Source organism: Magallana gigas, chromosome 2 (assembly GCF_963853765.1).
Source record: "Magallana gigas chromosome 2, xbMagGiga1.1, whole genome shotgun sequence".
NCBI classification, from domain to species: domain Eukaryota; kingdom Metazoa; phylum Mollusca; class Bivalvia; order Ostreida; family Ostreidae; genus Magallana; species Magallana gigas.
Genome location: NC_088854.1, coordinates 60,859,032 through 60,874,446, shown reverse-complemented (window position 1 = coordinate 60,874,446; position 15,415 = coordinate 60,859,032). Strand labels below are relative to the sequence as shown.

At 36.1% G+C, this 15,415-nt stretch overlaps 2 protein-coding genes across 5 annotated transcripts; one reads left to right on the top strand and one right to left on the bottom strand.

Moving 5' to 3' along the window:
* The first annotated feature begins 3,552 nt into the window (after positions 1 to 3,552).
* Positions 3,553 to 6,251, top strand: LOC105321461 (uncharacterized). Of its 3 annotated transcripts, none has more exons than XM_011419732.4 (3): positions 3,553 to 3,712; positions 4,554 to 5,162; positions 5,939 to 6,251. In XM_011419732.4, exon 2 carries the CDS (start codon positions 4,605 to 4,607, stop codon positions 5,142 to 5,144), a length of 540 nt encoding a protein of 179 aa, XP_011418034.1. In that variant the 5' UTR covers positions 3,553 to 3,712; positions 4,554 to 4,604; the 3' UTR covers positions 5,145 to 5,162; positions 5,939 to 6,251. The 3 variants fall into 3 exon arrangements, with proteins under 3 accessions (XP_011418034.1, XP_011418035.1, XP_011418033.1); XM_011419733.4 differs by lacking the exon at positions 3,553 to 3,712 and adding an exon at positions 4,256 to 4,422; XM_011419731.4 differs by lacking the exon at positions 3,553 to 3,712 and having other exon boundaries at positions 4,429 to 5,162.
* Positions 6,252 to 8,891: 2,640 nt separating this feature from the next.
* LOC105321460 (N(G),N(G)-dimethylarginine dimethylaminohydrolase 1) lies at positions 8,892 to 14,048 on the bottom strand. Of its 2 annotated transcripts, XM_034447585.2 has the most exons (6): positions 13,675 to 14,048; positions 13,313 to 13,412; positions 12,909 to 13,108; positions 12,587 to 12,718; positions 10,117 to 10,258; positions 8,892 to 9,634 (listed from the first exon to the last, which is right to left on the bottom strand). In XM_034447585.2, the coding sequence occupies exons 1-6, from the start codon at positions 13,963 to 13,965 to the stop codon at positions 9,624 to 9,626; spliced, it is 876 nt and encodes a 291-aa protein (XP_034303476.1). In that variant the 5' UTR covers positions 13,966 to 14,048; the 3' UTR covers positions 8,892 to 9,623. The 2 variants fall into 2 exon arrangements, with proteins under 2 accessions (XP_034303476.1, XP_034303475.1); XM_034447584.2 differs by lacking the exon at positions 10,117 to 10,258 and having other exon boundaries at positions 9,330 to 9,634; positions 13,675 to 14,045.
* Positions 14,049 to 15,415: the final 1,367 nt, after the last annotated feature.

Genomic DNA, 15,415 nt, shown 5'->3' with positions numbered 1-15,415 from the left:
CCAAACCACCTTATCTTATTTCTCAGCCTTGTCTTCAAAGACTTTGAGCTGATGTATTTGAAATCTGTGACGTGGTGCCAGTTTGATGCCTGAATATGTCCTTGTTTCAGGACAGACACACGGTCGGTCACTCTCAGCACATCCTGCATTAGAAATAATTGTAATTAGTCACTGTCTGCCTTATGGACACTTACATGAACACTGCGCAGGCAATTCTACACAATGACCTAGATATCTCGTCATCCGATTTCATCTTGTATAAAATGACAAAAAAGAGTTCTAAACTTCTTGGTATAGACCGATATTAGATCGATAGTGATATCTTTATGATGAATACCACTGAGGTTATAAATTTCTTCTCTTGTATCTTGACACTAGTGCCTGTCAAACAAAATCTCAGACCATCTGGACCCTGGATCTTGAAGCGTTGTTAGACTTGGGTCCAAATTTGAATCGTTCATAAAATTATGATATATCATGAAAGTGTGCTTAAAATTTGTAACTACGTGTACATATATCAGCATTAAAGATCCTCGAAAGCCTGTGTCTTCTACTTTTAAGACAGTGCGTCATTATGAAACAGCGAAGATAGCCAAATGTTGGTGTAGCTTGGATGGCCCCGAGTTTGAATACTAAAGGGACTTTAATTTTGTTTTCATGAATAGCGGTAAAACTATAAAAGTTGATTTTTTGTTCAACTACTTTCTTTTATTATTTTCAAGTCGAATACATACTAGAAGTTCAGACTTGTAAACAGAATTTCTCCCAATGGTGTTTTTGTATAAGTGTTTTCAATAGGACAGTGTACAAATTTTGACTTAAATCTAACACTTTTTCATTATCCTTGGGCCTTAACTATAAAAATAATTACCAAACACTGCTGGAAAGGTTGCTTTTCTTTTTACAAGTCTTTGTTACACGTATGGATATCAGTTATTTCCGTGACCAGGGGAAAAGGGCGAGTGTGTTCGACTGTGTTAAATATGACGTGGTTATTCAGACATCATCTCCTTTCTGTATCACGTTCCTGTTAATGAAACAGCATACAGCTGTCGAATCTTTGACTTTTGTTCTCTCCAAAAGAAACACCACCTAATCAAGGTACCATTGTTATCCAGTCATCACGGTATTACTTACTCGGTTTGTTACTGACTGACTACAGAAATATATCAGGTCGATCAATCTCTTAGACGGCTCGGCGAACTACAGAAAATATATCAGCCGTTGGTCATCCAACAAATCTCTCTTGTCGACATCTTAAAACCGTTTAAAACTCATCAATCATACACCGAAAAAGTCAAAAGGCCGAAAGCGAGAACTCGGGACAGTATAAATTGTATACATTAGAACCGTTTTAACAAGAGCTTGGACTTTGGGTAGTTTTGTCAAACAGCAATGTGACGTAAGCCTGTCTATTTCATTGCTGGCCACTCAGCCAAAGCTCTGTGAAATCAACAAGATTTGTCTCGCTTCTGAGCTAAGACTACGCAATCGGTGTATATTTCGCATGAAACCGCGTCATTTTTAACTTGTTTTGACGCAAGAAATAGATAGCTACGTCCAACAGAAAGTCCAAGGTCTTGTTAAAATGGTTCTATATCAGAGTATCAATTATCACTTTGCATCTGAATAATTTCTCTAATAATATTAGCATACCGGTATTTTACAAGTATTATAATGTCTCAATTTCTTGACATATCATAACGAAACGTTGACTAAATTTAAATGTATTGTTTGTTTCAGTATAACTATACGTTAATGGATCCTAAGTCTATGTACCCCAATGTACCGTACACTGAGCCCCCCAACACTCAATGCGCAGTCTGAATTCAACAGAAAGTCTGACAGTTCTAAAGAGAGAAAAGTACATAGAGAGATTCCGGCTTTTTGATTTTCCTACATGCAATTTTAAACAGATGTATATGTTAGAATCGTAGTGGTGTAAATTTGATTTAACTTGAAATGATGGAATAAATAAAGAAAATGTCAGTGTGTGATTATTTTCCTTTTGATTGAAGAGAACCTCCGTCACGAATTTTGTTATAAATAATTAAAATTGGTATCAATAATAAGCAATGCGAAAAGACATACATCTCTCTCTCTCTCTCTCTCTCTCTCTCTCTCTCTCTCTCTCTCTCTCTCTCTCTCTCTCTCTCTCTCTCTCTCTCTCTCCGATTTTCATTATATACTATTTGGAATTTCAATCATACTTAATGAAACAAATCTTTAATAGTGCGGACAGATAGTTTTGCATTGCTGTCTTATAAATTCCCAGAGTTTAAATCAGAAAAAAGGGATTTATATAGAAAGGTAAGGGAATAGGTTTTAAAGAACGATTATTGGAATAAAACATCCTAAGAAATTTAATTAGGAAACCTTTCTAGTATTTTTGAACCGTAATCGTATTTCTGAGTCCTTTTAAAAGACAGGGTTTAAATTGCTTTATCGAACAAATAAATGGTTCAACTCCTCAATGCTCTGCATTAAAGTAATTTATATGTATCTTATGCAGAAAGATAGTCCAGTATTTTTTCAATCTACATCGAACTAAGGGGCTTACTGGTACACCTAATCAAACACTGGTATATGGCTGTAGACAATTTATCAACCTCCCTCATTTTCCCTATAAACCTTTGGGTCAGCATTCTTTGTTAGAAACAAACACTGGAAAACTACAGCTGAAACAGGTAGGGGAACAGGTTATCAGAAGCTGGGGGGGGGGGGGGGCTTGTTAATTCGTCATAACTATTATCTTTAATACATAATAACAATTATATCATTAAAACGGTGATAATGTATAACCAAAATAAAATTTTATAAAATACGCCAGAGTAAGAATATATTTGAAGCATTTGTATGTGTAATGTGTTTATATCTTATATATTTCACTGATCAATACTTCTATGAAATGACATATATAAAAGTAAAAAGTTGAAATTTTGTAGCTACATGTACTTCAGATTATTGAACAATTATGCGCGAACATTTTTACATACATTATATTTTTGCGTAAATTCAAAATAAGTTCAAGTTTACTGATTGCCCACCCCTTTAATTTTCTTTTCACCTTTTTCCAAGCTTAAACAATTTTAATTTATGAATTGATATTATAATATGGTGGAGGGGATGTTTATATTTAAATTCATTATACGCACTCTGATTTATTTAGTTTCTCTTCTGATTTTATTTTTATATTCGGCAAGATTCGGTTATGGGGCTGAAACAAGTTTAATAAAATCCTCCTGTAAATACAAGTGTCTGCTATAATGGTGTCCATATGTCTTTCAACATAAAAAGCATTCGTGCATTTTGTTTTATCTCTTCATTCACACAATTATTTAAAGAAGTCGTCGCATGAAATTTCATTAAAAACAAACAAAGCTGTGTTTTTGTAGGCAATAAAAGAGACTTAAATGCATTAATGTACAGGCAATGTTGGAAGGAAATATAAATGCTAAACCGCGGTCAGTTTCTAAGCGGATTAATTGTGCTAAAACCAGAGAAAATTTCTTGTTTTCTCGAGATGTTGGATCGACTTAAAAAACATTTAAAGACGCCTTTTAGTCAGGGACCAAATATTGGCTTATTGGGGTGGTCAACTGATACTTAACAGCGCACACTGCGCACTTAATTGCATTTAGTGACCACAAGATAGCGGCAAGGAGATAACTTGGTAACCGAGAGGCCATTATCCACAGATTATACACCGCAGGTCAGTAACGGAATAGTGTACCTACATAACAAAACATTTTTGAAGTAAAATTTGAAAAATAAGAACAGTAGATATATCTTTAAATCTAATCAATCGGCTTAGGTATCAAGAGGAAGAGTTGCGATTTTTTTTAATTAACCCGACTGTCAACGTTATAACACGCGCTGTAGGTGCGAGTGCCTCTTGGCTGGTTCTGGGCTAAGTGGTCTATGACTGCGGCAGGGGGTACATGCGCTATAAATTCTCCAGGAACATGCCAACTTTTAACACGGCACTCACGCGCTTCTCTGCGATCTCCATGGATCGGGCGATCGTCCATCTTATTGAGGAATCCCTCTGCCAGCCAAAAGTGTTCAGTACACATAGAATAGGCCTCGCATGGAGGGGTCCTCTTGACAGGCACCTTACCAAGATTTAAATGTATCAGATAAGACATCTTCATTTAATATTCGTCTATTGTCTTATTTATTCTACTGCCTGTGTAATCAAACCTATGTGATCTCATGACGTTCGATCAGTTTTATCCCGCTCTAAATGAGCTATTATTGTTCGAATTTTAAAGTTAAGGAAGGTTTCCAGCGTTTATTATGGGTCCTCTTCGTGCGGGCGCCGAGAGAATGGAAGTCCTTAATGTAGATTAGCTGGATAATCTGTGAGAGATTTGAACGCCTTATTTACAATTAACAAAACAATTTGACCATTCATAACCTGTAAGTAAGCCTCTGGTTACTGTGGTGTATTGGCCTTGGTAAGCGAGGAAAGAAGAGAGCCAAAACCGTTATCAAGATCTCTGATCGTCTTTAAGTTAACTGACGAGTGTGCATCTTTCCATTTCTTGCAGTTGCCGTTGTCAAGTGAAGCAGTGTTGGTCTAGCTACGATCTGAGCGAAGAATGGGCGAGTTTAAAGTTACTCACAACTATGTGTTACAGAATAATGTGAGATACATGTACAGCGGACTGCCGCTATCGCTGAGATACAGAGGAAGTGGAGACTACCCAAACTTTGACATGCTCAGAATCAACAGAGAAAACTCGGACTTGAAGAAACTGGTCCTCCAGTCTCACGAGTACCAGCGGCGCATGAACACGTTCCTGATCCCCAAGGCGCCAGCCTTTCGGAAGTACACAAACCACGCGGTGGATCCCGTGGTGGACCGCCTTTTGAAGCCGACCATAGCGCGAGAAGGGTTCTCCCCGGAAAAGCACTCCGACAAGTTCCGGTGTAAGGAGTACACACGTGATCCGGACAAGTCCAGCTTCCCCAGTTATCAGAAATTACCGGAAGATCAGGTGCGCGGGATTACGTCACGGCTGCTGAAACCTACCCACATGAGCACGCTGAAACAGCGCCTGCCCCCGCCGCCACTGCGCCAGGATCCAGACCGCTCCAGGGTAGTCCAAATGCACAGTATGCCAATCGTGGACGGATGACCGAGACGTCTCATAGAGGTTGGCTACAATCTGTTTTTGTGTTCATTTTCAAAACGTTAACCTTTATTGAAATCTACAATAAATCACAATTTGTCGATAATCAATCCTTTATAAAATCGGGATTTGTAGTTCTAAGCACTATTTTGAACGTAAAAAACTGCGGTGTATGTGTGTGCATCGTATAAGTGCATTATAATGTCAAAATTGTTCATCAAATAAATTAAAATTAAAGAGGATCATTTTAACTAAAGTTCATCATTTTATCGCGTTAGCCGCTAGAACTAATCCAGTGGATAATGGCGAGCTGGCACACTTAAGTGCTCGTTAATCTTTAATTAATGACATTTGGAATAATATTAATCAACTTATGTAGAACACAATTAATCGTGACTATAACATACCTAGTTGGACTGTAAGCTCAAGAATTTAAAGCTCATTTCAAACGGGGTTTCAAGATAACGTTATGCTTACAAAAACATCTCTTCTAATTGAATATATACTACTTATCAATAGGTGGTGAACATTTCTAAACGCCTGCGGTTATGCAACTATAATGTGTGATATTTTTTTCTCAATTAAATATTGTATTAATTAGCTGTTTTATATACGGTCCAGCTATTTGAGTATTGTCATGTAAATTGTTTGTGCTTTGTCAACAATATATTTGCAAAAATTGTTTGATATTTACTATTTATTCTCAGTGTTAACTTATTAAAGACAAGTACAGAGACAGAAACTGTTGATGTTAATTTCTTAAATGTTCCTGGTCATTTTTTTTTATTTATTCATTACAGAATCATCTAAATATACGCAACAACAACGACCGTCTTATAAAAGAAGAAATTATGAAGAAAAAAATATTGTTGAATCAAGTACCCGTGCGTGCATCAACTTTATAATAAACTTCTATTTTTTATTCACTAAATTCATACCTTAAAATTGGAAAAAGTATTTTATGCTCATATTCACCTATTTTTATTTATTTCATATTTGTTGCAATATTTTATGTTGTCAATTAAAACAATTGTATACTATGTATTTATTTCTTTGTACTCTTGATATATATTTCGTGTAAATTATGCTTTGAAGATAAATATATAAAATAGAGATATTGGCGTTCGTTCTGTCTTTCGCCAAGTAAGTCGGCGCTGACAATGCGATGAGGGATTCCAGTTAGCAGGTTAAAGGTCAAATTGGAGAATAACTCATTCTCCTGATCGACTTTGTTTTCCAGAAGTATTCTAGTACAGCTAAACACTGCTACAGCAGATTACAGGAAAGATAAACACCCTTGGAATAGTGGGAGAAAACATGTCCCATAATCAATTCTCTCATGATTCTCGAAAATAAAATTCCTAGGCCCTACATGTACATCTGACCGCGCGTTGATTTGTGCAAATTCAGGACATCACTGCCAGGCACGTAGCATCGTTTTCGAAAGTGTGTGTGTGGGGGGGGGGGGGGGGGGGAGGGGACCCAAAAATCGTGTGCACGGTATAACTTTAACTTCAATATCTCCTTATTGACTTCAATTTCTTAACATGCTCCCTAAAAAATGTGTGGGGGGGGGGGGGGGGGGGGGACTCCATAAGAATTCAAATTCCTTTATGTAAGTTTAAAAAAATATATACATTACAAAATCGATACGTAGTGTTACCACAGAAAAGACACTGGAAAAAATAGATATTCATCTTTCTAGACTTTCAAGTCTCTGTATTCCAGACACAGACGTCTAATTATCAATGTCGCATCACTGAGCTGGTTAAAAGAAATCTAACATTGCAAAGTCAGCGCAATGTTTATTAAATGACAACTGACAAACATTTGTGCCAGCAGTGTGTATTGAGACCCTCTTGTCCAGTATTTCTTCGTGGGGTAGAGATCTGACGGACACTGAGGAACAATTCCAATGTAAAACATCGCAGATTTAATCTGATAATCTAATCCATCAATATCATATACAAGTTACCCGGGACAATGCGATATAAATCACAAAGTTAATAGAAAATGGGATAAGTTGTTTGTCTAAACTGTCTGCGAGCACCTTTTAAATGTTTCAAGTTCTTTGAGACACACAGAAACAACTACCCCGTAATGGAGCAGTTCTATTGTTCACACCGTATAAATTAACTTAGTTTTGTTATCCAATTAGTTTTAAAGGTAACACAGCAAACACCACACGGGATGTGCCCCTAGCAGGCGGATCAATTCTTACTCGCGGATTGTAGCAAATTCGGACAAGCATGGAGTAAAAGTGATACCCTAGAAATATGGGAGAGTTCAAAGTGACGCCGAATTATGCCCGACAAAATGATGTACGGTACATCTACACGGGGGATCCGATCAAAATGAACTACCGGCCTAGTCCGGACTATCCAAACTTTGACCAGCTCCGACTTCAGAAGGACAGGACCAATATGAAACACCAAGTGCTGAATCCTCTTGAGTACCAGAAGGCTCTAGCAGGACCACGTGATCTGCCAAACTCTGCAGCTTTCCGGGCGTATTCCCGCCACGGAATTCGTGACGTCATTAGTCGTTTGTATCAGCACAGTGCGAGAAACAGGTCTCAGGAATCGGCGCTCACAGAACAATATCCAGCATACAGCAGTAGCAATATCAGCAAACTCAGCTTTAAATATGAAGGCCCGACTAAGGCCACGAAAGCCTGCATCATCAAGAGACGCAAGAAGTTTAGCGGGTTTAGAAAGCACCCGGATGTTGTCAACAGGGGACTCCTGATGCACCAGATGCCTTGGGTGTAATTGTGTGTTACTTCCGGGAAACAATCGCTTTGTACAGTAAGGAAGAAACATCATCGAGAGCTAGGTTTCTCGGCAGTATTGTATAGATCGTCGTACACTTGTATGCGTCACAGAGTGAGGAAGATAAGAGTACGGATACTAGTGCTGTATCGGAATCTCTTTAAAACTGGTTCTTAGGGGAGATACGGAAAATTAACGTCTATTGTTCTACATGAAGTCTTTACATTCTGTGCATTAACGAAAACTTAAGATTTTATGACAAAAGAAAAATGAGATAATAAGAAAATAATATATTTCACATAAAATTGATTATACAGATTGGATATTTAAAAGTAAACCAAGTTCTTTTTGGTATACCAGGCTAGGCACCAGCTTTCTTAAAGGAAAACTGTTGAAGGACAAAAATTATATATGTAATGTCAGATAAATGAAATTCTGTTCTTCCTTGAAGGTGGAAAATATACCCAAAATAAAATATTTAAAATCTTTATCATTGTCTAATCTTTATACTAGTAAATGAATTACAAATTATGACACACGCCGTGTCTTCTTTATGACCCAAAGACAAATCAATGCCATGCACAAAATGCCATGGAATTAGAACTCTTCAGCGAGTTCAATGTACAAAGAGGAGACAAAGTGATGGAAAATATCGCCAGTTACGGTAATAAATGGATGTTGTTGCTACCAAGTCTTTGCCACAATGAAAACATTTGAAGCGCGACTAAACTATGAATTAGTTTATTCAAATAAAATAAAAAAAATTATACAATATTTTGTGTTAAAATAATTAAACACAACAACCTCTGCTATACAAATATTTTAAACGTTTTTTTGTGTATGCACATATTTCATTAAATTATACCTACAAAAAGTATCTAAACGTTGCAACGATAAATAACTCATTGGAATTGATACATCTTACCGTAAATTGTGTTCAACAGTACATGCAAATGTGAAAAATATGTAAATCGTATATATCATATACATATCTATATATCAAATAGTAACAAAAAATCAGATCCCTGATCTGTGAATAATTTTAAAAATTCTTTCTTCACAACACTACGTAATATAAAACATAAATTTGCCTGCGGGAATGTGTACAACAACATGTTATCACAACCAATCGTGTAAATCTTAACAGAGATAACTCGGGAATGTTACCACAAACAAGTACAAGGAAACAATTCTATTTACACCTGATATGAAACCTACTCACCTACACAACGTTATATGAATAAATGACCAGCATTCTGCCATTATGACGTGTACACGTTATGTTTTTTTTTTACTTTCACTTTCGCAATGAAATGAATGAACACGCTGTGTCTATTATATAGAACACAAAATATTGGTTTGTATGTAAAAATGCATAGACTAAGAAATCTTCTATTCAGTGGATTTTTTTCCCAACGAAAGCGAGCTTAGATCAATTTTACCTCTTAGTAATTCTATGAAGCAACGAAAGAAATCAAAATGATATGTAAGCAAGAAAACTAATAAAGCACGTTAAAGAATTGAAAACAATGACCACCCCGGAGTTCACATGAAGTTGACCTCGGAATACATTGTGACGTCACGAGAGGTTATGGTGGACACGATTTCTTTTGGAAGGCTGGTTTTCTTGAGGAACAAAACGAGATTCGATAAAACACCTCCCGATTTCTCAATTTCTGACAACTGTATTTTGTGCTTTGCATAAGTGATCTTCTCATCTAAAACCTGAAACAGAAAAACATTCCTATGATTAACTCCGTTACAACCGTAAAACAAAACAACGAGATACATGTAGTTTAAATTAGTACCCTGATACATTCTGGAAAAAAAATTAAATTTTCAACTTCAAGTTTCACTAAATGAAAAGGTCATGAAAATGGCAGGTAATAAAAATCTCCCTAGTACATGAAATAATGGCTAAAACCACATGCAAAAACAATTAGTCAGAACAATCTTGACATTAATCTGAAAAAGGGTTCTTCCCTTGTAAAATTTTATCCAGACCTGTTAGTGAAAGTTTATCAATAATCTTTCCATGCATTGATTAACAAACTCTTGTTTTAGTACAAAAGAAATGGGGAGAGGGAGAGTTGAATGACCCATGCCACATCCAATCTCTTTTTTTCACCAGACCCCTGAGAGTTGAATTCCCCATTCCAGACCTGGCCATTTCTTGCACCAGACCCCCAACTCCTTGAAAAAGCTACCTGTGGTAGGGAGGGTGGAAATAATATGTTTGAAATGGGACACATTGATACACAGTAAACAACAGTTCTGAATGGTGCCCCCGGCCTCGGACAGAACTCTCTGGGAGATAGGAACTCCATCCTCTATCAGTCGCTGTAAAACCTATTATGTCAAAGGGAGAGAAAATCCAGTAACAATGAGTCAATTAATAGTGAAGATCATACTTGCCAACCTCCAACATGTGAAAATCTGGTCATGACCAGATTTGGAAAGTAAAAAATCTGGTCATAGCGCGTAACAACATTCACGACATATTTATCATGCATTTCATAGGTATATACAATAGAAATATGTGTTAAAACTTATGTGTAATACTTTATTGCAAAGAAGCATTTTAACTAACAGTTGCTGATTTTGAATTTTGTAAAATGATCTGACACAGAAATTGGTACGTTGTGTTCAGCTGAAAAAAAATGCAAAAAGAGTTTCTGCTACATTAACCTTGCTTTTGAACTCTGTATGGCATGAAAGTTGTCACTGTAAGTGACTTGGAAGACTTTTCAAGTTTTGTGTATTAAAAAGCATTCTATACATGACTTAGCGTTTTTGAATGTTTAGTCAGATCATTTTGGGCACAATATCCAATATTCAAATGTGCGTTACACAGAACGCAAAAGCCTCGTTTTGTACTCGATTACTTTGTTTTACCTATGGGAATTCATTTTCCCAGATATGTTGATAGGTACCATGGGTACAAAAATATCGTTTTCTTTTTGTTGATTTTGATTCCGCTGGCCCCGATGAAGACCTTTTCTTATTGGAAGCCATCACACTTAGTGATTTAAACCTTCGCTTAGTCAAATCAACTCACGATAATAATTACACTTAATGTGTCTGTTATATAGCCATCGGCATTGTTTACGCGTTACTCAGCTTGGGTTCATAACTGGAAGTCAAACGCGCAACGTAATTTACGAACCAAATCCGGAAATCGGGAGATTTTCGGGTTGTTCGACAAAAATCGGGTGAAAAGCATGACCCGCCGGGTCATAAAAAATAATCGGGTGAAGGGTTGAATAATCGGGTGTGACCCGACGAAATCGGGTCAGTTGGCAAGTATGGTGAAGATAACCATTTATTGATGTTCTATCCAATAACCATGTATAATGGTCTACCCAGTAATCGTGAATTGATATCCTATCCTATAAATATCTTATCCAATAACCATGTATTGATGACCTATCCAATAACCATGTATTGATATCCTATCCAATAGCCATGTATTGATGACCTATCCAATAACCATGTATTGATATCCTATCCAATAGCCACGTATTGATGACCTATCCAATAACCATGTATTGATATCCTATCCTATAGCTATGTATTGATATCCTATCCAATAGCCATGTATTGATGACCTATCCAATAACTATGTATTGATATCCTATCCTATAGCTATGTATTGATATCCTATCCTATAGCTATGTATTGATATCCTATCAAATAACCATGTATTGATATCCTATCCAATAACCATGTATTGATATCCTATCCAATAACCATGTATTGATATCCTATCCAATAACCATGTATTTTTGACCTATCTAATAACTATGTTGTGATGATCCAATAACCATGTATAATGGTTTATCCAATAATCATGTATTGATATCCTATCCAATAACCATGTATTTATATCCTATCCAATAACCATGTATTTATGGCCTATCCAATAACTATGTAATAATGGTATATCCTATTACTGTGAATTGATGGTTAATCAAATAGCCATGTATTGATAGCCTTTCCAATAACCATGTATTGACAACTTATCCAATGGATATAACAATTTAGACCAGAGCATGTTCAACATCGCAAATGCTTGTCAGAGATCACCAATATCTCCTAGCCCTCTACCAGAACCTGTGCTAGCACATGGGAGCATACACTCTGGTACACAAACCTCTCAATTCAATAAAATAATTCCATCAGAATTGTAATGGTGTCTTTTGCCATAGAAATATCACTTAGAATTAGAGGGTAAAGAAGCTAAATATTAAAATCAACTTTATAAATAGAAAGTAATCTCCTGTACAAGTTGAGTTAACATCTAAGAGAGATAACTGTAATGAATTTCACAATACACACAAGTTTCTTAGCCCATGAAATAAGAAAAAACATTCTGACTCGAACTTTTAACTTTAGGAAAGGAGTACCAGTATATATATTGATATAAAGATATTTTTGTACAATTCTGATTGTTAGTAGCATTACATGACTTTATTTAGTGTTTTTCACTAGTACATGTATTAAATTCAGTTACAAGTTTTTATCATTCTTCTTTTTATATGCCTGTTAGTGCAATTCATGCTCTTGTAATGGTGTATAGGCACCCTATAAAATATTGACTGTAACTGAGTGTTATTCGAGTACACTGTATACTTCAAGTACTGTTCATTGTACATATTGTATTACTCAAGTACTTACACTGTAACTCCTGTCCCCAATTTCTTCCCTTGTTCTGTGGATCAGTCTCCCATTGACATACAACATATTGGCTGCCTTGTCGTTGTCTAGCTTCAGAATACGGTAACTGTACTGGGCTACCTGTCGAATTTGCTGTCAAAAAAAAAATACATGTATTATTTAGACATCTGCGAGAAAAAGAAAGACAAAACTAAATGTAGGTTCAAATTTGTCCCTTCTTGAAGTATTTGTATTCAATTACTGGCTTGCTTATCAAAGAAATAACAACTTTTGGTGCGACTTTTGATTCATTTACCTGTCTTACTGATTCATTTATTTTTACCTGCATGACTCTGTTGGCATTCTGACTGTTCCCCACAGCGATGATATCTTTGCCAGCCATGGACACTAAGGACTTGAGCTGGACTTGTCCATCAATTCGGACAGGGGTTACATTGTACTCCGGGAAAGCATCCACCACCGCGGATGCGCCTCTCTCATTTGTTCGCCTCCCTTGTCCAAGACCAACAAAAATTTCTTTACCTGAAAAAAATTATGAATCGTCTCATTTAATTGCTACAAATGCTGCACTCTCATTTATTACTACCAAATACAATAAGGATTTATTCATTTTATAACTGGGGGTTTTAATCATACAGTAAAAAGACGGGTTTTATTCCTCACTAATAGAACAAATCATCATTATGTGGAGGGTTTTAATTTCAATGTAGTTGATATAAGACAAACCAGTGAAGAGAACATCCCCTCCTTCCACAATGGCGTCTGGGTCAACTATCTCCACAATACGGAACTTCAAGTCTTTCAGAACTTTTCGAATCTCTGCAACCTGAATTTTAGTGAATTAATTGCAACAGTGAACATAGAACATTTTCTTGAATAAAGAAGGATTCAAGGTCTTTGTAAATTGTAATGTATCATTTTTTAAATATACAACCCTAATAGACTTTACCATTAAAGATTGACGTTTAAGGTTAATGACTTGAATAATATGTCATAACATTAACAGCGTTGAGTATGACTCAGCTGGGGTGTCACCCCCCCCCCCCCTTTTCCATAACTTTCTATCAGTTTAATTAGAAGAAACTTACCTCTCCCTGTCTTGTGGTTTGTCCCAGTCTCGTGATTAGCGCCGTGGCGCCGATTACCACGGCGCAATCGTCCACGAAACAACATTCCGGATAGTCCTCCTCCTCTTGAAGTTCGATAACTCTAACTTCACACTTCTTCAGCGTCTCGATCAGTTGTCGGTGCTCTTCTCTCGCCTTTTCTACGTCTATTTCACTTTCCTTTTCGTATTTACTGGAATATTGCTGTCCACTGTACTTAAAACTGTTAGGTATTCTGCTTACGATAGCGTAGTTATAATTAAATGCCGACATTTTACCTGTTGATCGAGACCAAGTGGAACTTGTTTATTATCCACGCCAAGTAGGAAGTGAACCGGAAGTGAGATTAACAAAATAGAACCGACCCGGGATTAGTCAACGTTGCGTCACCGCCCTGGGGGAGGAATAGTAATTGGTATGTGGGAAAACAATGTAGGCTAGCGGATCAAACTGCAAGGACAAGAAATAAAAATTATCTACAACTAGTACATATATGCTTCGATGTATTACTTTTCTTTTCCTTATCCCTATATATACATATTATCAATCCGTAACATGTAAGATCGATGGGCCACTGATTTAACTCCTTTAAACCTGTTAAAAATTGTCATTAGACCATCTTATGGCACAATTCTTGGTGTGTCTGTTATGAAAGCGATACTAGAACACAGGTCTCTTTTCAGTAGCTCAAATTCACCTGCGTAGTATATAACTCCAATTTCACTCCTCAGTTCCTTATTTTCATATCAATTTTTTACATACTCCCAAAAAAGTGGGGTGGGTGGGGGGGGGGGGGCAACTCCATGATAATTCAATTTTTTATATGTAAATTTTGTTGCTGCGAGAAAAAGTGGGGTGCCCCCCCCCCCCCCCGATGCTACGTACCTGTATGTAACGTAAAATAATGCATAAAACACGTAGATTCTTTAACATGATTATATTTTCCATTATATTCAGGTTATAGAATCCAATGTACAAAGCAAATTTTTATTTCAGTGAAATTATATAAGCAACATATAAATAAAAGATTTTAAGACTCACATAGTTCTATCGCTAAATTGTAAATTATCCACGAAAGAAGAAACCGACAACAATATGTTTCAACTGTATTTTGAATGACAAAAAAATTACTTCTTTTTTAAATTTAATTTCTAAAACGTATTGTAGAGAAGAAGCATCCAAGCTAATGAATGAATTTTTCGGTAGAAAATTACATTATCATATGTAAGTTCATTTTTAAAATAAATGTTACATTGAATGAAAGAAATACTAGTAGAGTCGAAGAAGAAAAAAATGAATGAACTTTGGGTCGAAAATTACATTTTTATATTAGTATATGAATTTACTTTTTAATGAACGTCAATGTTAAATTGAATAAAAAAAAGAGACAAAGAATAGAATAGTTTTGCTATGTCTAAACAGAGACATAAATAACATTATTTTATGTTATTATTTATATACAGTATTTATGTCTCTGGTGTAACATAACCGAGATTTTATCATTACTGTACTTCATCAGACATATTCTTTTTTACACATGCATCCACCCATACATCTCCTTGGACGACCTTTTTTTATCTACAGATATCATTACTTCTTGGGACACACAAAAAATAATTCTGCATAACATGTAACATTCTTTTAGTTACTGCATAAAATTAAGTTATACAGCATCAACAAAGAATTGAATGATGGGGTAACAATATCCCAAGTTGATCAATTA

Bases quoted from the DNA above. Each gene is read 5' to 3' on its own strand.
- LOC105321460 (XM_034447584.2), bottom strand. From the start codon at position 13,965: ATGTCGGCATTTAATTATAACTACGCTATCGTAAGCAGAATACCTAAC. The intron at 13,413-13,674 runs GTAAGTTTCTTC...ACTAAAATTCAG, and splicing joins AAACCACAAGACAGGGAGAG to GTTGCAGAGATTCGAAAAGT. The intron at 12,719-12,908 runs GTAAAAATAAAT...TTTTTTTGACAG, and splicing joins ATGCCAACAGAGTCATGCAG to CAAATTCGACAGGTAGCCCA.
- LOC105321461 (XM_011419732.4), top strand. From the start codon at position 4,605: ATGGGCGAGTTTAAAGTTACTCACAACTATGTGTTACAGAATAATGTG.